The 24,112-nt window shown below is 40.0% G+C and overlaps 1 protein-coding gene across 5 annotated transcripts; it reads right to left on the bottom strand.

Annotated features, from left to right (window-relative positions):
- Window positions 1–1,384: 1,384 nt before the first annotated feature.
- On the bottom strand, window positions 1,385–23,432 carry LOC118504015 (allatotropins-like). 5 transcript variants are annotated; one of them, XM_036037978.1, is made up of 4 exons: window positions 23,282–23,432; window positions 21,613–21,907; window positions 2,794–3,203; window positions 1,385–2,728 (listed from the first exon to the last, which is right to left on the bottom strand). In XM_036037978.1, exons 2-4 carry the CDS (start codon window positions 21,616–21,618, stop codon window positions 2,566–2,568), a joined length of 579 nt encoding a protein of 192 aa, XP_035893871.1. In that variant the 5' UTR covers window positions 21,619–21,907; window positions 23,282–23,432; the 3' UTR covers window positions 1,385–2,565. The 5 variants fall into 5 exon arrangements, with proteins under 5 accessions (XP_035893871.1, XP_035893873.1, XP_035893876.1 ...); XM_036037980.1 differs by having other exon boundaries at window positions 23,218–23,431; XM_036037983.1 differs by having other exon boundaries at window positions 23,294–23,430.
- Between the last annotated feature and the right edge of the window lie 680 nt (window positions 23,433–24,112).

The following is a 24,112-nucleotide window of genomic DNA, read 5'->3' as shown; positions in this document are numbered from 1 at the left end:
CAAAATTGTTGATGATCAGTAAGTAAAAGACACCTTCGGAAAACGGGAAATTCTTTGGGTGCTTGGCTAAGTGGTGTAGGTTGAACTGAAATTATTCTGACTGGAGACTGGATGATAGCTGTGCCCGTTTCGTAATACGATGAGCTCTGGTAGGGATACCACGGCTCAAACTATTCGAAATACTCTTTGCATCACTAGTCGACGAGCATCCGATATTTTGATTTTTTTCTGAGTTCTGGCTAGCCTCTTGCCACAATTTCTCAAGGTTACATCGCTTTGTGATATTTGAGTAGATTCTTCATAGTTGCAAACAATCGAGAATTTTTCGTCAGTCAGGAACTAGGTTACATTTCCACAGATTTACAGAAGTTAAATAAATTATTGAGAGAGATACTAGCATCCAACAATTTTCACAGAGATCTTCATAGAGACCCTTAGGATTATCTTTGGAGAACTGCATGATCTTTTTGAGGTTTGACGTAAAAAGTGAATGGTATAGACTGTAAAATCTCGCTAAGCGTGATCGGGCGTCTTAGCTTCACGATCACGAATGATCATCAAAGAGCTAATGAGACTCTCCCAGTTTCCAATGATATGATATGATTTACTACCTATCATCGTAGTATGCTGTGTCACTGAGGAGTATTAATGGTTACCGGCTGACAACTTGCTGAGTCCCTGGACCATTGTCAACCGTACCTTTTCTCTATACCAGTACGTCGCTATAGCCAGTTAGAATCACTCCAATCGTCACTGCTATAGTGCACCGCTTGTTTTGATACCCGCTAGCTACTATACTAGAGGAATCATGAGATGCCGTTTGCAATGCACTATAAACTCGCTGGGCCAGTTTCCTAAAGAGAGCCCCCAGGGTCTGGCGAAGGAATCTCAAACAGAGTCTGAAACAGGAAGGATATCAAAGGACAGAATTACAATGGCGTAAGCCTTCCAAGGAGGTTGAGTTTCTGAATCGATATTTCCTCACCGGAACTCTTCTTGGGTCTTGGGTACTTTTCTGTTGAGCATGTAGATTAACTTCAACTTCGCCAATATCTAGAAGCTCCCTTTTAAGGTGTAACGTATTTCATATAGTTTTGTTGCAAATTAGTTGCTTGCTAAACATCACATTCTAGCAGAAGCTCTATTAATTACCCGTTTCAATAGTGCTGTGCGGTTTGACTACCTTTTTTCCCAATATTCAACACCGTAGTTATCATTCACTTGTAGCAGTGAATGGTTAAAGTTTCGTGATGAAGCTCATGAAGTGCTTTTTATCACCTCGCTACTCATCCTGAACTCTCCTCGCAGGTGCCACCGTCTACTGTTTCCTTGTTTTATTTTTCTTACTTTGAAAACAGTAAAGGCATTGAAGTACGCAGTTTTGTTGGTCATTTTTTTCCCCCGATGTTATAACGTGCTTTATTTTTTGTTTTTTACTTGAACAACTCTTACAACACAACTAGAAAGCTTTATTAATTAGTAACTGGAAGCTGTGGAAACTTAATTAACGCAGCGCCTCCTATCGACACTCCAACGAGGGTAGGGCGCAAGTTGATGGTGACGGCCAACAAAGAAAAGTACATCATCATTTGCTTGTTTGCTCTGTTCAACCAATATATTTTGCTCACCAATATATTTTACAGGCTGTGTGTTGCTTTGTTTGTTTGTGTGCGTGTTTGTGTTGATGGAGAACTTATGACAGTTGACTGTCATGCTGTTTTCTACTGCTGAGTTTGTGTGTGCTTTGTTGCCACTTTTAATCCATATCAATACTTACGTGTGTAGGTGTGTTTACTTATATTTCACAATTCCTTACTATCTTTCTCTACTACAGTTGTTGCTGTTGGGAATTTATTTGCAACTCCTGCCACTTCTCTTGCCTCTATGTCTTATGGTAAAATAGCCCTGCCTCAAAACCGTACGTATTGCCCTCGGTTAATGTACTGTAAACATAAATTGCCTTTCTCTCTGCTCATCTGGCCATCTTCCGCCACTATGCTACAAAATGGAGGCAAATGTATTTTGCATCGTGCACTATACCAAACAAATAGGGTGAGAAGTTTCTGCTCGATACAGTGCCGCTTCTTAGTCATATAGCTTCTTAGTAGCATTGGAGTGATAAACGTTTATACAAACACAAAAACGAACGGGATTGAAATTTGGTTTGTGGAAGTGTTAAACGCCGTCAAACGTCAGAAAATGCATATCCAATACCCAGCCTTTATTGGATGCATTTTCGGACGCCTGTTTATCGGCGTGTTGTGTGCGTTCAAGGATGTTTTTCATAGATGGTGCATCGAAACGTCATGTAGTAAGCTACGCTAGATTTGACAGATTTGACAGACAGTCAAACAAGAATATTCTGTACGTTGATGGAGCGTTGACCAGTAACGAGTGTATGTTAGATGATGTTATAGTGTCCCGTGAGTGTGTGCGTGCGTGTCCAGGAAAGGGTTAATGTTTGTGGATGACGCAATGTGTTGCGCTCATGTCGTGCCTCTCAGCTCTCCACCAATTCCACTAAGCCACTATGACAGGATGACAGCTGGTGACGTTCGTGCTTGCTTAGAACAGCTCGCCAAGATCGTTCGCGTTCGATCCGGCGCCCGCCATTAGCTCGTTCGTTTCGAGCAATCCGTCGCGGTTAGTGTCCACGAAGCGTTGCAGTATCGATTTGGCCAGTGTCGGATTGGTTGACATTTCGTTCGCAAACCACTCCAGCGGGAAGCTGATGGAGAGGGAACACATCGTATGTGAGTAGGTTTTATTTATCTCTTTTTAAATTTAGTTTACCTATTTTCTTGATCACCCATAATCAACTGCAGGGGTTGCTGCTGCTGCTGCTGCTGTTGCTGCTGTGGATCGTTCTGATCGAGGCTCGCCAGATCCTCCATCAGCTTGCCAATGTCGTGCTTCTCCTCGGTCCAGGTAACGCTTTCACCGTCCCCAGGTGACAGGGTGTGGTGTGATGGGCGACCGCTGCCGAAGCTTACACCGATCGGTGCCCGACGCTTGCCGAAGCCTCGTGCCGTCATCATCTCGGAGTTCCGGAACGGGGCCCGTATCGAGCGCGGTATCTTGGAGGCTCTTGCTGCGAGGCTAGCGAGCTGCCGGGCCGGACCTGCCTCGGACGTTTGACAGCAGAGCATCACGGTCGAGAGGACCACGAACAGCAGCAGCTTGTAGATGGACATTTTCATGATCTGTTATAAAGATGGGATGAGAGACAAGTGTAAGAAGGTTTTAAGGTAATTCTCTGCTTGATCTGATGATCTATGATAACATTTAAGTCATTTTTTATGGTGAAAGCGTTTTGCTTTTTGGAGGCTAGAATGCTAGTGAAATAGCCAGTCTTTACTACCGACATGACGGTCCGCATAGGATTTGTTACCAACTTTACAGACGAGTTCACAACTTCAACGCTGCTAGATTAACTGCTTTAAGTGCTGAATAAGCCAACCAGCTGTATAGTAAAAAGAATTAAATATTTCAAGTAAAAACCTTCCGAGTCACATTCGACGTGACCCGTAACTGTCATCCATGTTCACGTACGTAACAACATCAAGACATAAATACCATCACAAACAATCAATCTCGCCTCGTTACGGTGCTTTATCAAGCCATCAACAAACTGCGGCCTACATTATTAGATGCGTAAGCGATGGTGGGCTAGAGTTTCAATTTCCCGAACAGTCGGTACAAAACGGACCTGCCACTGTTCGGGTCGTGACTAGTGTATCCGTATTCATGGTTCCCGAGAACCCGACACAGAAGTGGCACCGCTGAAGCAATAAATTTAATTTATCAATAAATATTTATTGCCATGGTTCACCGCTGTAGGGCTTCTTGCATGTGCTTGTGGCGAGAGGGGGAGGAAGATACACGCCCGAAGCCATCAATTTCCAATCACCCAATCATTGTCACCATCACCGTAGCTAGCTGCCGTTCAAAGGACATTGTTTTACATCGGTTTTCGCACAATTTTGACACTTGTTGCTGCTGGTGCTGGCTGGTAAATCAATTGTTTGCACTGGTTTTTTTTTGGTTTCCTTTTCATGACAGTGTTATTTGTATTCCAAGGTTTACATTTTTCAAACAAGTGTTATTAGGTTTATATTATCATGATGATAAAGAATCGTTTATTGTGATGGTTAATCGAGCAGGTGCTCGAATTTTATGTTTCAGATTTTCTGCTCGAAATTAATCTAACGATCGGGTCGGATTCTATATCAGCTAGCTTGTAGTTTGTGAGTTTGCAGCATGTCAGCCTCCGAACATATACAAAAACTTTCAATTCGCAACAAAACAGCATTTGAATCCCGAACCGTCGTATTGATGATACTTGCTTATGTGAGCTGTATCAGCCTATTGGATTATTTTCCGTGCCAATCACACTCCGCCGTCAATTGAATAGTGGGCCTCACTATTACACTATTCCATCGAGACGTGATAGATGAAAAGCAGTTACGATTCCATTAACCGTGTGTTCAATGGGGCGAATACAGTGGTTCAATTCTGTCGCATTCAGGTGTTTCTTTTTCACCTAAAGCCCTCCTCGAATGCATATCAGTATCCGGTAGGCTTAAATTTTGCCTCCAAACGCACCAGGTGCGTAGTAAAATTGTGCCATGAATATTAGTTTCACAAATAATCTCTTACAAACTTTGCTTTAAAAAAACCTGATCCTCTCAACCTTAGATTTCTGGAAAATATCTTACGGCGGCTACGAAGGTAGAACCCGATTGTTTGAGGTATTTCAAAAATATCACTTACATATGTGTCGCTCCTCAAAAACCCACCCCGAATCCGGTGTGCGTCATCGAGCACGTTTAAATAAGACGAACCAAAGGCGACCGTTGGAGAATGGGGAGAAAAGTTGACAGATAGAAGCGTGTTCCTATCTTCCTACCTTTTCCGACAGCTGATAGGTCGGGTATGTGTTGCGTTTTCTACCAAAACAAGACAGGTTTTACTAATAATACGATACTGTGGTGAAAACACTATCCTTTGCTAAACGCGAAAATAGTCCCACAACGTACAGAACGTGGCATCGTTAGAAATAGACGCATTCCATTTGATACGTTCCAGTTTTCTTCGATCCACCCCTTACTTTCTCTCCCTTTCCCCATACCAAAATGGCCACATTCCGCTAGCTGGTGAAAAGTTTGGGCCCAGTTATGCTGCTGTAATTGATTTCGCAGCCAGCAAAATTGAGCGTTCGAGAGAAAGTTTTGTGCTGGGCCGGAAAAAAGGTTTCCGGTTGCAACCCGTTCGGTACTGCTGTTCGCAGGCGCATAGTGTACTTATCACTGCACTGATTTTCAAAGCTGCAACGTGGCTATTGATAGGTTTTTGGAGGGGACGTGTTGGCGAACCAACTGACAGGGCATCATTTCTGTGATGGAGATGATAAGCAACGGAGCAACTGTTTGAGAAAAAGTTATTGAAAGGTGGGGAAGGGGGGTGGGGGAGGGTGGTGGTACTTGGGAAAACCTATAGCACTTGTATCGTACCCAAAGTGTTCGCTAGTTCTGGCCGGTGGTAATTTTGTGCTGACCGGAAGGTTTTGTTCGTAGGTAGTGGGCACTGAACATGACATCGATGCAGCACACGAGTGTAGTGCAGGTTAATCGTTTTATCGTGGCGCTGGGCACCAAACTTCTCAACCTTGTGCTTACATCGTAATTATGTTGTACCGAAACTCGGCCGATGTGTGTTGCGAGTTTGATTGAGGTTATTGCATTTGACGGGCAATAACATGCGGAGAATGCACTTGCTCGTTGTGATGGTGTTTGAAACATTCACATAATAGAAAAGGTATAAAAAGGTTAAAAAAATGGTTTGTAGATCGTTGTTTTTAGTTGTAGAAACCGACAGTAACATAAAAAGATCCAGATAGTGGACAATTTTTAAAATTTGCTATGCGGAATGCATACATTTAGGCGTTTCATTGATCATTATAATTATATTTTTGTCAGTCTTTTTCCTTAACGAGTAAGTAGTTTTTATGAACAGAAGTTTTCTCTATGAATGTTTTTTTTTGCATGATTGTAATACAGTGCGCAACAAAATTGTATCGACACCTAATTTTTGATAATATCTTTGAATCTTATCATTAATTGAATTAAATCGCAAATCTACAGCGACGGGCAATAGAATAAGAACAATTTTATATCTGATTTACAGGCTACAGCTTTCGATACTTTTTCTAGATATTTTACCTTAACAAAATTTAGAGCATGCATCATCCATGTTTTTTGTTTAACCATAAATTTTCTGGTAAAAGACTCGAGAAGGCCCCCCCCTGACAAAATTTGTTAGGCACTATAGGATATACGCCTAAAAGTATGTAATCCGCAACACACGTTGCTAAAGCTTCACAGTGTGCTTTCAGTGTGCTTGCAGTGTGGTCAAAATTGGTTGAAGAAAGTCGAATAAAATATTGTTATTATTTGATTAAAATCCCCTCTCCGCTAACCCTACCATTCATTTAGGGTTACAGGAGCTTCGTACTAGTTTTCAGTCGCACTAGGGGTGAACAATAGGGCATATAACTTGGACGGCGTTCTCGGACGGTAACGGAACATTAATTCGATGAATACTTTTTACCGGGCATAGATATTCAGAAAAGGAGGAAAAATAAGAATAATAACATTTCAAATCACTTCTTTAAATTTATATTATCATGCTCTACTCGCTGTCCAGTAACAGTATTAAGGAACAACGCACAATGTTTGTATGAAACTTGTTATGACCATACAAAAATCCCTTTGTGCAATATAAATGACAGGCCACAGTGCTGCACACAAAAGATTCTAGAGGGGGCCTTCTCGAGTCTTTTACCCAATATATGTATATATATATATATATATATATATATATAATATATATATATATATATATATATATATATATATATATATATATATATATATATTTATATATATATATATATATATATATATATATATATATATATATATATATATATATATATGTGTAAATAACAAAGCTCAAAGACGTTAAAGTTGTAAAGTAGAAATAGGAGATGCTCAAAGCAATGTTTAAATCTTATTTGAATTTTAAATTTAATTTAGTTTTACTTTGTTTTATTTTATATACACATAAGTGGTCGTATTTTATTGTTCGTCACTGTACATTGGGGCGGTCCGGTGGCCGAGGCAACAGCGGTGCCGATCTTCACACGGCAGGGCCGGGGTTCAATTCCCATCCAGACCGCCTCCCCGTACGAAAGGCTGACTACTTTTCTACGGGTAAAATTAAGTCACAGAAAGCCAGAAATGGCAGGCCGAGACCTCTCGAGGTTGTAGTGCCACAGAAGAAGAAGAAGTACATAATACAAGTTTTGTTTTCAGACTGTTGTAATAAATTGAAAAAAAAACAAAAATTAATTACAAAAATTTTGAAGCTAAATTTAATGTTTAAATGACTTAACTGTATTTCCGTGGAGCACCATAACTATATGCCTTAAATTATTCTTCCTTGGCACTACAACCTCGAGAAATCTTGAGCTGCAATTTCTGGCTTTTTGTGACTTTATATAAAAAAATAGGTACTTATGGTTTTTATTTATTAACCTGTTAGTGCTGCATTTATAACAAGACGTTTTTAAATTTTTGGACTTTTTATAACTATAGTAAGCACTGTTTAAGAAAATAAATGTTTAGTAGTTTAGTAGTAAGTAAATAATGTCCATTATGTCCTCCACACGATCCCATTAAAGATTCCTGTAAAACATACCAAAGTTAATGATAAAAGCAACTCACTGCGTTACGAAACTATTTAACGGACATCTCTGCCATTCGCCAACACACCAGACGACCTCCAATAATGAGGTACAATCGAAACAACGATAACGATACACATCGATCGAAATTCGAAAATATGCTCAACACCTTTTCAGCACTTTTTAATTGCAAACGGTGGGCGTTTGAGTCTATTTGACAAAATTCCACCGAAACGATTAATCGCACGTATAGTGTTTCGACGTAATTACAGCACGTCGACGTCACTGGTTCGAACTTTCCTCGCCCAAAGTTTGTGGTTTTGGCGTGTTGTTTCAGCCAACCTCAACAAGCAGTACGTGTGTGCGTGTGGGAATAAATCCTACACCGATTGTGTTGACTGGTGTCACTCGGCAGCAATAACCTTTTGACGTTGTTTCTAAAGAAATTCACAAAAAATGTATTGTTTTGGAACGATTTCTGAAGGAAGGTTTAACACTGCGATTGCAATTTGGTGTGCGTCCACCTTTTTTTCCGTTGTAGCTATAAAGCAATTCTTCACAATTCAATTTCGTGCCAGCATGTCGCGCTCGTCTTCTTCTGCGAATGCACCCGTATTACAGAAACGGCCAAAAATCTCCCCGAAAAAAGGAGGATTTTGAGTGCAACAGTTGTTCTGGGGCGTCATAAATTATCGTTTATTTCTTTCGCCTCGAAGGATTGAAATAAGATGGTGCTATGGTGGTGCGAAACTTTTCCAGAAGCTTTGTCCCTTGTTTTATGTGACCCATCGTAGCTACGGAGGCATGCATGCGTTTTGGAACGTAGGGCATGTGTTAACCGTGTCACTAGGGAGACCATTTTTGGTGAAAATTTATTCCTCGAAAAAAAAAGAAAGACCAACCGAAAGGAAATTCCCTTTAAAGATGGCCGCGACACTCTTTGCGCAAAATATATGACGCATTCAATCTTGTCAGTGGCCCCACTGTGGCCCGCACGGGCCATCAGTTTTAACGTGAAAATGCAATTTCATGCCCACTTGCAACTTGGAGCGTATCGAGTCGGCAGGAGAAAAGTTCATCCGTTAACCGTTAAAAGGGCTTTTAAACCTGGCATCCTGGCTTGCCGCGTGTGAACGATGCTGTCGAGTGCCGCCGAGAGTGTCGCTCTAATGGTCGGTAAACATTTGTTTTTCCGATTGATTGCATCGACCACAGCGCGAAGGGGGAATCCATAATTTGTTGTGTCAACAGCGTGGAGCAAACATGAAACGGGCAAGGATTGTTGCGGATCAATCATCGTCCGGCCGTTGGATGTCGGTTTCGCTTTCGCTAAGGTATCGCTGTAGCTGATCCTTTAAGTAAAGTCAACATTAAAGCTGTGTTTACAGAGATGCGTGCGTTTGAGCAGACTTTTCTGTGACGTTCATGCGTGTATTCTAGGGCTCAAGATGGTTACGGTATTCGGCCATAACTGGAATAATCAATCGACACAGTTACAACCACCCTCTGCTAGCCGGATGATGTTGATTGGTTAAGCACTCCATTATCGATGGATCAAAGAAAAGTTTAGTGCGGGGACACGTTCTCGGAAAGCTAGTAAACTTTTCCAGCAAAGTGTTGGAAAAGAAAATTGAGACACGTCGTGTTTAGCTTGCTCGCACTTTGTGTGCGTAGTTGTGTTCTCTTCTTCTTGTTGGAACATCGTCTGGGTTGAAGATAATGTAGAGATTTCCTTTGTTTTGCTCCTTTTGCTATCCAAAAACGGCCGCTTTCTTAAAGCAATCCGCCACTAGCCAGCTGCCGTACGGAGGATTATCAATCAATCTTGCCGCCATACGTTCGGAGGCCTGCTTTTCTGGCATCCGTAGTTATGATGCATGGTTTCCGCTTAAGGTGGAAAGTTAGTTTCGGCCAAGGCTCTTTTTATGTCATACAAACGGGTTAACGATATGATTATGTTATCATGTTTGCATACTTTTAGGGGCGTATAATAAATAGCAGTGGAAAAAGGAAGCAAATGCAAATATGAATTGAGGGAAATTTAATTAAAGTGAATTTAAAGGACTTTCGATATTATTGTGTTATGATAATTGCATACTTTTAGGGGCATAAAGAGGAAGGAATCAATACACCATTTTTTAAAAAAAGGAATCACTGCCTAGGTATGACGGGCTATATTTTAATGATAATTGCATACTTGTAGGGGTGTAACGAAGCTTCAATTTTTCCTATTTTCATGGAAAGGTCCTGTTCACTTGGCATTTCCCAATGCCTGATTTTGAAGCTGTATACGTTGGAGTTCATAGTTTTTTTTTTTACTAAACACAATTCATCCAATCCAATAAACGATCAAAATGGCTACGTTTATTCATAGAGGTATTGGGTCTCTGAGATCCCATTCACCTCTTGTTTACTTTAATAAACGGCTAATAGTTTATAACGTGTTAAACAGGTTCCTTTTACCAGTCAATTATCATCGAAGCCCCTAAATGTATGCAATTATGATAAAGGAATAATATTCTTTACCCTTTTACTGTTATATTTATATCTGAGGCAGAATGCTTTTCAGTTGTTGTTATCATTTTTTTAAATGGGCTGATTGGACAGTTTGAAACCGTTTTCCTTTACTTCTCTTGATTACAAAAAAGAAAAGTAAAAGATGCGTGAGCTAGTCTAGTGTATCAAATGACCTACAAATAAGAAAAAGCACATTTCATACCTGAAAAGCAACAAGTAACCCTCATTGCAAGGGAAATTAAAGTCCAATTCTTCTCACAAAACCCATGCTTCAAGCAGCAAGTGCTCTCGAGCGAATTTGAGTGGTGCTTTATCATTACGCGTACCTTGCCCAGTACAGGTGTAACGCGTCGAAAATATCCTCATCTCGTGCGCAGTTTGTCTCTCGTGCACACAAGACGCACACGCCTGCCCCGATGGGAATTGCGTGGCTGGCAACGCATAATGGCAGTCTTATTACTTATAACTGCGGTCATCATCACCATTCACCCATCATGCGCTGAATGAGAAACATGACGCTGATACACGCCGACGTACTTTTCCTCCTCGTACCCCCTTCCCGCCCAATAGCTTATCCGGTGTGGCTTTGAACGGGCGTCCAAAAAAATTTCATTCCTTTTGTACAGTGTGCAGGTCGCACGGGAAACACTGGATCGCCTCAAGCACCGTCTAATTGTTATAATAGGCCCCGTTACGGAGTACTGCAGATGCGAGGCTAGCCGGCATATGTGGGGGAGCGGGGGAATGGGGGCGTGAGGTCAACCGGTGAAGACAAAGCGACAAGAAAGAAAGTCTAGAAACCTCTTGTTGTTGTGGGCCGTTGAGTACTGAGAAAAGCATGTAGATTGAGGCATAATCTTGAGCGAGAGAATGAAAGAGCGAAGAAGAAAAAAATCTTCTGCTGCACTTTACCTCGTTTCTTAAGTACGAAGAAGGTCATCATGAGCTAAAGAGCTGTTTAAAAAGCAAAGGGTAGTGTAAACAATTCACTTTTGTTTCGTTTTAAACCAGATTATTTTAAGCAAGAATTCTAATCGCAATTTTGTCGAAGGCTAAGAATTCTCGTGGTTGATTTGGGTTTTAATTAATTGGCTCATTATTTATGCACACAAATTATCAACTTTAATAATTCACTCAGAAACTCTATCCAACGATGAAACGTGAAGTACCATGCGTCTCCATTATGGAACGTAAATGACCATGCGTCTCCATTACACGGCATGAGCGACCATGCGTCTCCATCAATACTCCCAATCAGATATAAATAATGATTTTAAGCATTTGTTTTGTATTTCATTAACTTTAAACTTAAAGTGTGTTTTTTTTAATTTAAAACCAATCAGACTCAGTCAGACTTTAGAGCAAGCAAGATATTCATTCCTAGAAAAAAAATTAAATTTCCTCTCAAGAATGTTTTATATAAACACGTAAAAGCAAACTGTAAATGAGTCTCTCCGGTTCAGCCCGAAGTTTGCAAACTTATCTTCCTGGTAGCAAACAATTAATCTAGGCTCAAATGTTCATCAGAAAATTTCAGCTATAACAGCTGAATGTAACATGGAATAGAAAAAGCCTCATGATTAAAGTCGACACAAAGAAGTATTCGAACGCAATCACATGCGGTAGAAACTGATGACAGCGTGTAATAGTTCTGTCGTATTACACGCTTGGACATCATCATCTTTAGCCGGTTCCTATGAAATTGTTTACAGTTGTCGTTGGGACAAGACTTGATAAGTTGTTGGGGGTACAAAAAAGGGGTATCAGGAACTATTTACTTATTAGCAATCAGCTGGAAAATGTACAATGGGTACAAAATTGAGCTACAGTTATAAATAGACCCATCGAACGGAATATCGGTGTTCTGATGAAGCGTTTCAACTAGCGACGAACTGCTGTCGTCGTCCGAGCGATTCATTCCAGCTTGCGCCGTACGGAGTACGTTAAAATATTGGACCGGAAGGAAGCTAGAAACTGTGGTCCCCATTCCAACGGTGCTTCAGCGTGGAAAACGACTACACTGCAGGCAAGCCCCGCAACGATTGGACCGTTCAACTGTTGAGCAAACTTGTACAAGATCTCGTCGTACGACAGCACTTTCTTCAACTTGACATACGGACACGGGTAAATCACGCCAATGCAATGGTCTCGCCATGCAGCACGAGTCCGGTCCAGTCCACGTCCGGTCAAGTTAGCCAACAAGCCACAGGTAGTTATGATAGTCGTTGATATTAGAGTGAAGTGAGCCATGAGCCCTTGTGTGTTTATGCTGCACAGATGAAGCCTTGCTTCGTTTGCATGCGTGCGTGCGGAGGCGTGCGGCTGTCCGACGACGACACGGTGAGTATTAAAAGATTGATGCTTGGTTGCTGTTTTTTTAGTGCATCCTTCAATGAAAACTCTCCGCTGGTGCTGAAGGCGTTTAGCTAATAATGATGGGTGGTGTGGTTTGTTTTAACTTACAGTTGTTCTTGCTAAAGCAAAGAATACTTTCATTAGATAAAGGAAATGCGTGGACGTTTTACCAGACTATGCTGAAGTGAGCCAAGCAGCATTAGAGTCATTCAATAGCAGCAGCACAATGATTCGTTCTTCTCACGTATCGCCAATATTTTCCGGTATTTGCAACACAGAAATTTTCCCATCTCGTAAGATCTATTCATAGAGTGATTGATTGATTGGTGATTGATTTAATATCGGTACATTCTAACAGGGGGGCTGGCAGCGTTTTCCCGAGTATAATGCTGATTTTGCACACAGCGTTCATGTGTGTGTGTTTGGGTCGTTGATGCGTTTGAAAACAATTAAAATGTTGCTGACGAGCAAATCGCTCGCTGAAAAGAACGCTTTTTCGATTGCGGATTTTTTTCTCTACGGGATCGATTGCAGGATTTCATTGTGCACGATTAGAGATTAAAATTTAATCTGTCGGACGGAAATATTGAGGAAAAAGCGACAAATCATTTTGGAGCTTATGGTACATAATTGCGGTTTTGATATTTGTCGTCATTATACCACGTAAATATGTTTAAAGTATGTCTGCTCATTTATACAATTTTTATAATTTAAAAAGGTTTTATAGCAAATCTTTAGCAAAACGTTTTTAGCAATCAGAAATCTAAAGTACAAAAGCTCGACCCTGGCGATAGCGGCTTGGGTCTTCTCACGGTAGGACCCGGGATCACATCTCATCCAAATCGCTTCTCCCCGTACGCAAGACTTACTATCCTATGGGTAAAATCAAATCAATTAGAGTCAGAATTGGCAGGTCAAGATCTCTGAAGGTTGTAGAACCACATAAGAAAAAGAATTGTGTTATCATATAAAAACTTTATCCTAAATGATGTGAAATCTATTTTGCTTACTGTCCTATCAACTGGTGACGTTTCCTCTATAAATTATTTTCTTATAGAAGAATCTATTTGGTGTTACAAATTCTAGTCTTATGGCCTGCAATTTGGGAAAATCATAGATTCATTTATCCGTAAGTGAACTGAGTACAAGGTGTTAGCCTTTTTTTGTATTCAGTCAGCAAATCAAAGCAAGTAAAATCCAGTAAGTCAGCAGTTAAGTGCTCCATTTGCACAAAAAGTTGTTATTCTAGCTAGACCATCTGAAAAACTTTGTCCAAAAAATTCCATTTGTTGATTTTCCCTTATTTCAAATGTTAATATTTTCCTTACAGCTTTCAAAGAATTTGTACAGAAGTTTGTGTTCCTTCTCGAACAAATCAAACTATCAAAACACCATGGCTTGTGTGCTCGGAAAACATCACGTGCAGTTAGTTTTTTTTATTCGTTTGGTTTCAACTTTCTTTTATCTAATCCAAACGCATCTTGCTTTCTTTTTAATCACTTTTATTATTATTTCAAAAGCATACCGGTTGAAACGTGAGCAAACGTTTACTGTAGCCGATAGTTCATAAGCTAACGGCTGATTAGACGATGCTAGACGGTCAGGTATGAAACGCTGGCTGACTATTTGAACAAGGTGCAGACCGGGATTGTGCTGCAACCTATGCTAACGATGATTTATGGTTCGTCCGGTGCAGTAACATCGGTACGAGCTTTGACCTTGTGTGTGTGTGTCTGTGTGAATCGTCCGACCCGTCGACGTGAACCGATGACAAGACATTCGAAGTCGTGTATTAAGTTCATGTTCAGTCCGGTGCTTAAACAAACAAGAGAGGACTACGGCACCGTCTTTGACTATCGTGCAGAAGAGGTAATTAAACGGTTGCAAAACGCCGTATGAAGAGGGTGATATTGCTAATCTCTTACTAATTATAGCTAGAATTGTTATTACTCCAAATAAAGGACTTAAAACAATGCTTTCTGGTGATTTTTGTACACCTTTAAGTATTAAATAGTAAGTGGTATGTATCGCGGATTACATACATTTCGGCGCTACCTAACGTATGACAGTTACGTTACGAACGTAACGTTAGTCTATAACAGTTACGAACATTAGTGCTCAATCAGTGTTTTCCCCAGGAAAAGAGACGTTTTAAAGCTAGTGTATTGGCGCACAGTAATAATTTCTCTACCATGTAAGATTTACGAGCGGAAGGATATCTACTGCTACAAAGATAACAGGGACGCCCCTCGTTGGTGGCAACCGCTCTCACTGTTTCTATTTGCTAATGGGAATAAGATGAGAGCAATATTATTAATTATTCTCCTGGCAGTGGCTTTATGTGTTACGTTCATACCAACTTCTTACAGGCCAGTAAAAGCATTAAAATAGCTTCACAAGAGTGTTCTTCAATCCCAATGGAGTAGGAAAGAAAATTATTTGAAAATATTGAGCAAGAGTTCTTTTGATGGCTTTTGGATGACACAAACATACAGCTAAGTGCCCATACAGTTGACTCAAGACGACTCTTCCGTAACGATTCGTTAGATTGACCTTGTGTTTATTGCTGTTTACTCTCACCACCGTTCGCCGTTAAATTCGCCTCTGGCTGAATAAAATCCATTTCTTCAAGCAGTACAAAGTTAAAAATGAACGAAATGAAAGAAGGGACCGAGAATGATTCTTGCTAAAAAAAAAAAACACAACCACACTCCACCACAAGGCCGCTTAGTGCAATATTTTTGCTAGCATTTGTATCAACTTCACCCATCCGGTGGTAAACAGTCACCGTGCCACACGATCTTTCATTTTGCTGCAGCCTGCGGGTTTGGTGTTTATGAAGAATTAAATTTTTCGACAAACTTTCACTTTCTCCATGTGGGGCCGGTAGTTGCTTTTAGATCCGATTCAGTATACGCACGCACATACGCACGGCAGTAAAGTGTTTCGTTACACACTCCGCACAGTAAGTGAGTGCTATTTTTGGCAGGATAGATTAGTGGTGTCATTTGGTGTGACTTTTCGAGAAAATTTAATGTAAGGCTTGGTTCGGACAGTTTCAGCAAGTCTGAACTGAGCAAACCTCGATCGAAAATTTATAACATTCTCAGAGCTTTACGCGTTTGTTTTGATGATAGCTGTTTGATGACGGTGTGCTGAACAACGTATTTAGAATTACTTGAGGGAATTAAAAAAACGAATAAAATTCTATTTCTAATTCTAAAATCTATTTATATCAAAATTACTTTTAGTTGGAAGTTTTCTTTGCATATTTCCACCTACTTTTTCTTATGATAAGTAAATTCAAGCTCAAAACGCTTAAACGTGTGCAATAGCAATGTCAAAATAGGATTGCTTTTAATAATTTGTTTGATATTCTCAAAAAAATAATTGCTCTTAAATTATTGTGCTAATTTGAAAACAGCCGTTACGCCTAAAAGTATGCAATTATGATAACGGAACATAATAGCTTTCGTACGCAGGACTGTCTATCTACGAGTAAAATTGAGTCAAGAAAGCCAGAAATGGCATACCAAGACCTTCCGAGGATGTAGATCCAAAGAATAAGAAGCAACATTTCATTGTATGTTAGAAGAATATAGGATAGAATGTAGTTTTGATGAGTTTGTATGATGAAACAATATACTGCATACTTTCAGGCGGTTTTCAGTGCTCTTTTTTGTTCAGTCATAATTTATTATTTTTTCACAAAAAAATCATAGTTTAAATTCAACAAAACTTTGGAATAATGCTACAGCTTATTCTCTCATTTAGAAAAATGAATTCTGATTCATATTTAAAAATGAACACGAAAATTTAAAAAAAAAATGCCATGGGCTTGTACGTGGGAAGTTGAAACGCTTCTGTTACCAACCTTGAATTTAGACCATTCTTCTGCCAGCTATTGTATACCACGCAGAAAAGAAACCTATTTTTAAGGTGTGTGTGGCGTGGGACGGCAGCCAAAAAAGAGCCCTATCCAAAAATTGCCCTTCGGTATCCCTACCAAACATGCTACGCAGGAATTGCACTGTTCCCTCGATATGTCAAGGGGTTTTCCTTAAGGTGCAGTTTCAACAGTTGAATAGTTTATCGCTTCCATCTTTACCTCATCATATTGTTTGTTAAATCTCACTCAGCTTTTTTTTTTTTTGCCAACACCCATGCTGAGGCAAAATATTGCTAGTTTAAGTTTTCTCTCTCTTGGAACTATAAGCAATATTAACAGGTAGAGTGATAGACTTCAATTCATCCGTGACGCAGAATTGAAGGTTAATCGATGGAAGGTTAGGTGTCGGTAAATCTGGGTTTGCCCTGTAGGAACTGTACTGAGAAATGGGTTTTACATGGGAGCAATACTTGTTAGAAGCTTTGGCTTTGATAGTTTTTTATCTTGATTATCAGAAATGTCTATAAAACTGATGAAACTGTCAGGGCAAAAAATTCTTGATTGATTCCACCGAACGAGATAAATCAATGTATTGTTCACCTCTGTTACAATACGTTTGCTTTTGATACATGAGATGTGGAAAAGGAAACTAAACCAGAGAAAATTCTGTGATCGTACAGTTAAACTGTTATTAATCTTTCACAGTACAGTTATGTGAAAAGCCAAAGAGAAAATTTGTTACATTATCTTTTATACCCGTTGCGCCTAAATGTATGCAATGTATTGGTTCAACGTGAATTGTACATAGACATTTATTCTTAAATAAATAAATAGACATTTATTCTTCAATCCTGGATCCGTCCTGGAGCAGTCTGCCCAGGACCCCTAAATGTAGGCAATATCATGGCTGGATGGTTTAAAACGTCAATTTCTCATACATTTTTACTTGGATTACATATGTTGCTGAGGTTACGCTGTAACGAGACAGCATGTATAATATTTTGTAGGTAGTTTAAAAAAAATTCAAATGTTCATAATTAATTCCAAAATATTTCTTACTTTAGTACAAACAAAAAACGACATGCAAAAAAAAAACTCTCATCGAAAGAAGAAGCCAATTTCTTAAAAAAAGCAAACAATTAACATCGATTTCATGTCCTTCCAATTATCCCGAATCTCTCTGTCTCTCTCACCATCAATCTCCCGAATGAATGCAATTTTTAGCCGCCCGCTTTCCAATTATGCAAACGATGCTCCACCGTACTCCGGGCTACGGATTAGAACATCGGAATCCTTACAAAACCGGACGCCCAACTCCCACCAATCCGACCCTCCTTTTTTCAAATGAACCGTTACGAAGGGACGGCAATGAATATCCATTTTCGTGGTTTCAGCAAAACCGTGCGATCAAAAAGCCACCGAAGGTTAAATGAAGTGCAAATAAATGGACGACGGTGGTGCTGTTATTTAAGGATCGAAGTAGCCCGCCGACCGCACCAGCTGCTGTGATGATTTAATTAGATCGAATCAGTGCGCGTGAGTAATTGTGTGCGTGTGCGTATGCGCGTGTGTACGTATAATGTATGCAGACAACTTTACGCGGTCAATCTTTAACCGATCAATCCCGTCCGGCTGGCAACGGTACGCCCATGATACTCGCCACAACTAACCGCACATTCTTAATTTGGGCAAGAAATTTGCACGTACCAATTGAGCAAAGCTCCGTAAAGCGTAGGTCGAGCAGTGCTTCAGGGTGATAAAGTTTCCCTGACGCGTTTGTATACTCGTTCTAGATTGGGACGCTCTGGGATGGGTGGCAAAGGTAAAATAGATCTCGCAGCTTCTAGGAATGCTTCGAATTGGTTGATTAATTAATTTAAAACTGTTTCCTAAATTTGTGCTAATGGTTATTTCTACTCTGCTCTGACACATAACTCGAGCGTCAACCTACGCAACCGCTCTACCTTCTAGAACCTCGGGCAGAATAGGGGCATGGGACACTTTTTCCTTCCGCCCGTACCAAACAAAACTGAAGGGGAAAACAAAATGAGCCCACAGCTCGGTCAAGGTGCAAGAGTCATCTGGCCAGCTAGCTAGTGCCTGATGATGTTTTTTACGTTTTTGTAGAAAACACTCTATAAATCTTTCCATTCGGACGTTCCATCCCGGCTGGACAAAATGGCCAGGGACAAAACATCTTTGCTTGTGTTTTCCTCTCCCCCTTATTCCCAGAGTCCCGCAGGAGTTCGGTGAAGAGGAGGGCAGTATTTAGCTCCAAAGCACTGTGAGAACCATCTGCATTTCGGGGGTTTTATTTAGCCTACGCATTCGTTCTCTGTTTCGCTCGCCCAAGGGACGAATCGCGCACGATACAAATCGTCCGTCCACATTAAACGACATCTCGAGGATCAGGTTAATGTGATTGTTCGGACAGGTTTTTGAGCACGACAGAAGCAACATGTTTCCTTGGGATGGAGGGAGGGCCTTTTTTGGCCTTTGCTTTACGTTCTGAAATTTGGTGACCCACTTTACGGCAGGTGCACACAAATGAGGCAGTTTTGTTTTTGAGCGTGCTTAATTTAACCGGCCAGAATAGTAAAGAAATCGAAATGAAGTAAAGCAATTTTATTGCTTTTCTCATTTAAACACTGATTCAATAGCTGCTTTATTAGAATGTTTATTTAAAACAGTATAAGCGAACCAACTTAATCGTAAGCTTTGTCGTATTGCCTACACACAGGCGTTTTAGACCAGCGCTGAAGGCACGGTTTTGAGCACGATGACGCGTAATGCGAACCGGAGATGAGTAGCCCGACGGCCTGCGGCTACACACGGGCCGAAAATTGTACAGCAAATTTTTAAACAATTGCTCGAAGCTGGTTGAAGATTACCTGAAGACTATGTGACAAGTACAGACCATGTCTTTAAAGCGCCATTGTTGGACTGTATTTTAAGACTGGTTCAGGTGCTTTGTTATGCGCAATTGTTAACAGTTTTTCGTCAAAAAAAGAATGAAAACGATGACAAAGTTTAACACACAACGTATCTCCATCTGGTACTAATTGTTTATTGGGATGTTATTAAGATTGCATACATTTAGGCGTTGCTACTTGTTGTTCGCGTTTTAAATTAATTTTTCATAATGTGGAACTCGTTTATTGTAGTATTTCTTTTATTTCTATACGATAGAGCAACTTTCTTCAAACATAGAAACAATCCACACTAGATCAATTTGAATAATAAACCCTTTTTAGAATGCATTCCAACAAGGGACTCTCATAATGAACCTCCGTCAAAGTGTTTTGTCAACATTATTTATCCATGGTGTGGGATTATCGTCTGCTATTAGAATAAAAAATCTAACAACTCCGCAACACAGCAAGCTCTTGCATGCTAATCCATAACATTGAAACAGAAGAGCAAAACTCGCTCATTTGTCATTTGTCTCCCTATATAATGATTTTCTCCTCTGTCTGTTTCCCCCATTTTTTCCCCGTCCTCACTCAGCTTTCGTTTGCTGCGTGCGAATGTTATTGCAATTGAAAATGCACCTTGACAAACAATACTCTTTTTCTATGACGGAGCAAACTGTTGCATGCCCACTGTCGCTGCCGGTTTTAAGTGCAACGCAGCAAAATTGATAGTCAAAATTACGAAAGCAAAAAGTTACTTTTTGGTTTTCCCTTTCCTAGCTTCTTCAGTTCCTGTTCCACGAAAGCGCAGAAACTTTGTCTCCGCATCGAGTCGGTGGAAAACAAATGATTTCCGCTTTCCACGTTGCTGGAGTTTGTACGAAAGGGGACGAAACAAAAGACTAGACGTTTATCTTGTTTTGCTCACATTTCCGGCATTTTTCTTTGGCACACTTCAAACGGTGAAGTGAAAAGTTTTGCTGCGGTGCGAAAAGTGCAGTTGCATCTGCTGCTTTCCTTTTGCTTTTTTACCGGAAGTGGCCTCGTTCACTTGATTATTACATTTTATTGACTCTATTAATTTGTGAGTGGTGGTAAGGTTTTTGTTTTGTTTGAAAACTTGAGGGCTTGGAGGTTTTACGGTAAACAGCTTTAGATGAATGGTGTTTTCATTTTTGTGAAAATGTTTACGTAACGTCATTTGTTTTGCATTAAGTGTTTTAGTGAATTTTAGAAAAGAAAGAGATTAGATAAATTGGTACAATAAATTTTACAGTATTTGATTGGCTCAATCTTATTACTTTAAAACATTGAATTAAAGTTTCTATAATTATATAGTGTTGTGTTAAAATAATATTTTGAAAGTCAAGATTCAAAACAAAAAAAGGTTAAAAAGTGCGCCTAAATGTAGGCAATTTCACTACAACAAGCACATTTAGAGATAAATTTTAGAGGTTCGATTATTTATAAGTACACTGTTCGTTACTGTACGAAGCAGTGATCTTTCGTTTCATATGCTGAAGGTACAAAAATCAAAAATGTATAAAAATAATATTTAAATTTAGAAAATAGTCTCAATTTTACGCCTGAATGTAGGCAACCGAACCACACCAATCAATCGTTCGCCAATTTTAATCGGTTGATCAAGGATTGATTGTCAATTTAAAACTGGAAGAAGCACTTTCATTCTATTCCATATGCTGTATGTTAAATAAAAATAAAAAATGATCCAAAACGTATCAAATACATTAATATTTCTCAATTTCACGCCTGAAGGTAGGCAACCCAACTACACCAAGCAACCTTCTGTCAATTGCTTGCTTACGGAGTACTACGCTATTTCCTACTGCAACAAGCATTAATCATAAAAACGCGGAAACATTTCCATCTTTACTATCCGAATCTTGCCACACATTCAATCATTCAATTAAGATTGAGATACATCAAAATGGTACGTATTTCCGTTCCGTACTTCCGAACCCAATCGTTCATTTTATCTGATCCGAACACTGTTCATCTGTCGGATACAGATTTTACCTGGCCAGATTTTTACTTCCCGTGTAAACTTTTCGTACATCTACATCCAGCGGATCTTCGAATTCCCAGAATGCACAATAAATCAAACGAGACGTATCGAACATCGCTATCGGTGTGCATAATTGAACTTTGACAGATTTCGTTCGAAAGCTTACCTCCATTTGGTGTTTGTGGTTGAAATAGTGCCTTAGCGTTGGTGTGCTCTGCTGGCAGGCTGTTGTCCGCTGATGCAAAGATTATATAGATGAGGTGGTGGAGTTTTGGATGCTTTACGTGTGCCGTTTAGTTTGTTGCTTCACCAGAGTTTATGTTTTTTCAAGTTACAGATCACTTCACTTGGACTATATTTATGTGTTTTAATATCAACCGAATGACCACTATTCTATTTGTTTGATTTATTAATCTGTGCTGAACGCTCTTTCTTAACTTCCTTATTGCCAGCGAGTAAATCTAAGGCGATGATAAAAAAAAACGATCGAGGTTATAAAAACAATAAATTATTCAAAATAAGTGTAGTGCACGCCTGTAGTGTACGTACCCAACAAATATGACCCATCGAGAAAAAAGGGATTAAAATGTGAATTTTATGCATGAGTTTGATTCATAAATTGTGCAACACTTCCAAACCTCTAGGTTCTGCATACGCGAACAACACCGGCAGGCAAAGCGAAACAAAGCGAAACGGTGTAAAACGGAAACATTTGTTCTTGGAAAAAGGACGCCCACGATGATCCTGCTTGGCAGCATCATCATCATCATCATGCACGCCTACGATCCGTTCGAGCAACACTTCATTATCATACGTGTGTGTGTCTGTGTGACGTGTTGCGCACCGGAAACTATCAAAATGGCCGCTAACGCTCTTTTCGCGCGTCGAAGCCGAACGCTTGTGAATGATCTTTTACGTGCGTTTAGCTGTTGTTGTTTTTTCACTGGGCGAAAAACAAGAACATTTTTCCCCCGCTAGAAAGAGTGCTTAACTGCCACTGTTGCATCAATTCTCTTGACGGCAAGGAGCCAGATTTCAATTGTTTCTGATCACGGAAGCGGAAGAGTGCACCGTTGCACATCACATCACAGCTGCTCTCTTTTTTTTCAGTTGCTGTTGCTTCCTTTCATGTGAAGGAAGCAGATTGTTTCAACACGGGGAGCAAGTGGTATTTAAATTTGAAAGGCACCCTTGGCGTTGCCCACGGGCAGGAACAATGGTCATCTGCACGCTACATTGTAGGAAAGGGTGTTCTTGGTCTTTTATTCAAAATAAGCACCCTTTTGCGGGGCCTTGTCGTTTGCATATGACAATCTAACTGGTACTCGCTGTTGAAGGCATCATCGTTTAACGACAATCTCGTACGAATGACACGCGTGCTAGGGATGATTAAAATACAGAAAACGCACATATCTCCATATGATTATGCAAAAGGGAAGGAAGATGCACATAAATGTCGCAAATATTTACAAAATTACAGCAGAATAAACATAAGACCGGACACTGAACTCTGTTGTACTAAATTCGAACACACCGTTGCCTACATTTAGGCGCACACACTAGAATCGCTTGTATTATTTGTTTTTGATTTTTTCAAATGACTTTAGGATAGTTTTTCGTTGGATTTTGTTCCTGTTAGAGTATTTACGGCATTTCTGGCATTTCTTAATCTCTAAAACATCCGTTCCACTACACTTCCGCACAATCTATTGAAATCCAGTCACATTCTTCCACAATTCTTGCAAAAACCATTAGCAAACCAGTTTCGTACTTAACGGTGCATCAGTACGCCACCATTGTTCGCACACACTTTCGCACACCTGACACTCACTTACTGCTTACGGTACCGAGAGCATCCGAGAGCACACAGTCACTTTACAGCCCGAAAAAACAATATATATATCTATCGCTGCAGAACTTCAGAAAGCTTCACCGGTTCGGTCCGTAACCTAAGACCTGTCGCAAACGAGTGCTTGCCGGTTCGTGAAGATCACTTCCTTTTATTCACCCGACGCTACACCGTCCGGATGCGGTGCGTAGCTTTTTGTTGGAAGGGTGGTGGTGCTTGGTAGGTACGCTTCTGCTTTTCTTTCCACTTGCCAAAGGTTTTGACGGTAACCGTTACGCTTGTTGCGTTACGCGCAGCAGCGCAGCCATGTGGGCTAACGGGGTACAAAATGTTGCTGGCAGACAACGCAAACGGGATGAACGGGACGTTCATTTGAGGAGCTGTGATGCTGACGCGTAGGTTCATTTCGGAGGATTCATCACGGGTGGAATTTAAATGGTAACGACTTGTGTAACACGTGGCTGTACCGTCGTGCGCGGTGGTAATTCGAGTTTTTATGCTTATGTTTTTTGCGATAGAATTATATTAAGTTTCGATAATGCTTATTGAGAATCGAGCATTTCAAATCGATTTAAAAAAAAATAATTTGAGCCTCACATTAAAATAAAAACTAGATAAAGTCAGAAAACAAAGTAAAAGGGAGACTCAAAACAAGTAAAAATACACATTTTGTGCAAGAAACCAGAAAATGATAATAATTTTTGAAATAAAAAGAAAGAAATAGCAAAAAAAATAGCACATCATCATAGCACAGACTTCAACGAACTTAAGAAAAAAGTCTGACAGATTAAGCAAAACAGTTTTAAAACTGAAATAG

This window comes from Anopheles stephensi, chromosome 2 (genome assembly GCF_013141755.1).
Source record: "Anopheles stephensi strain Indian chromosome 2, UCI_ANSTEP_V1.0, whole genome shotgun sequence".
Taxonomy (NCBI): domain Eukaryota; kingdom Metazoa; phylum Arthropoda; class Insecta; order Diptera; family Culicidae; genus Anopheles; species Anopheles stephensi.
This window is presented reverse-complemented; position numbering and strand designations above follow the sequence as displayed.

Bases quoted from the DNA above. Each gene is read 5' to 3' on its own strand.
- LOC118504015 (XM_036037978.1), bottom strand. The intron at 2,729-2,793 runs GTAAACTAAATT...CCTCTCCATCAG, and splicing joins ATGGGTGATCAAGAAAATAG to CTTCCCGCTGGAGTGGTTTG.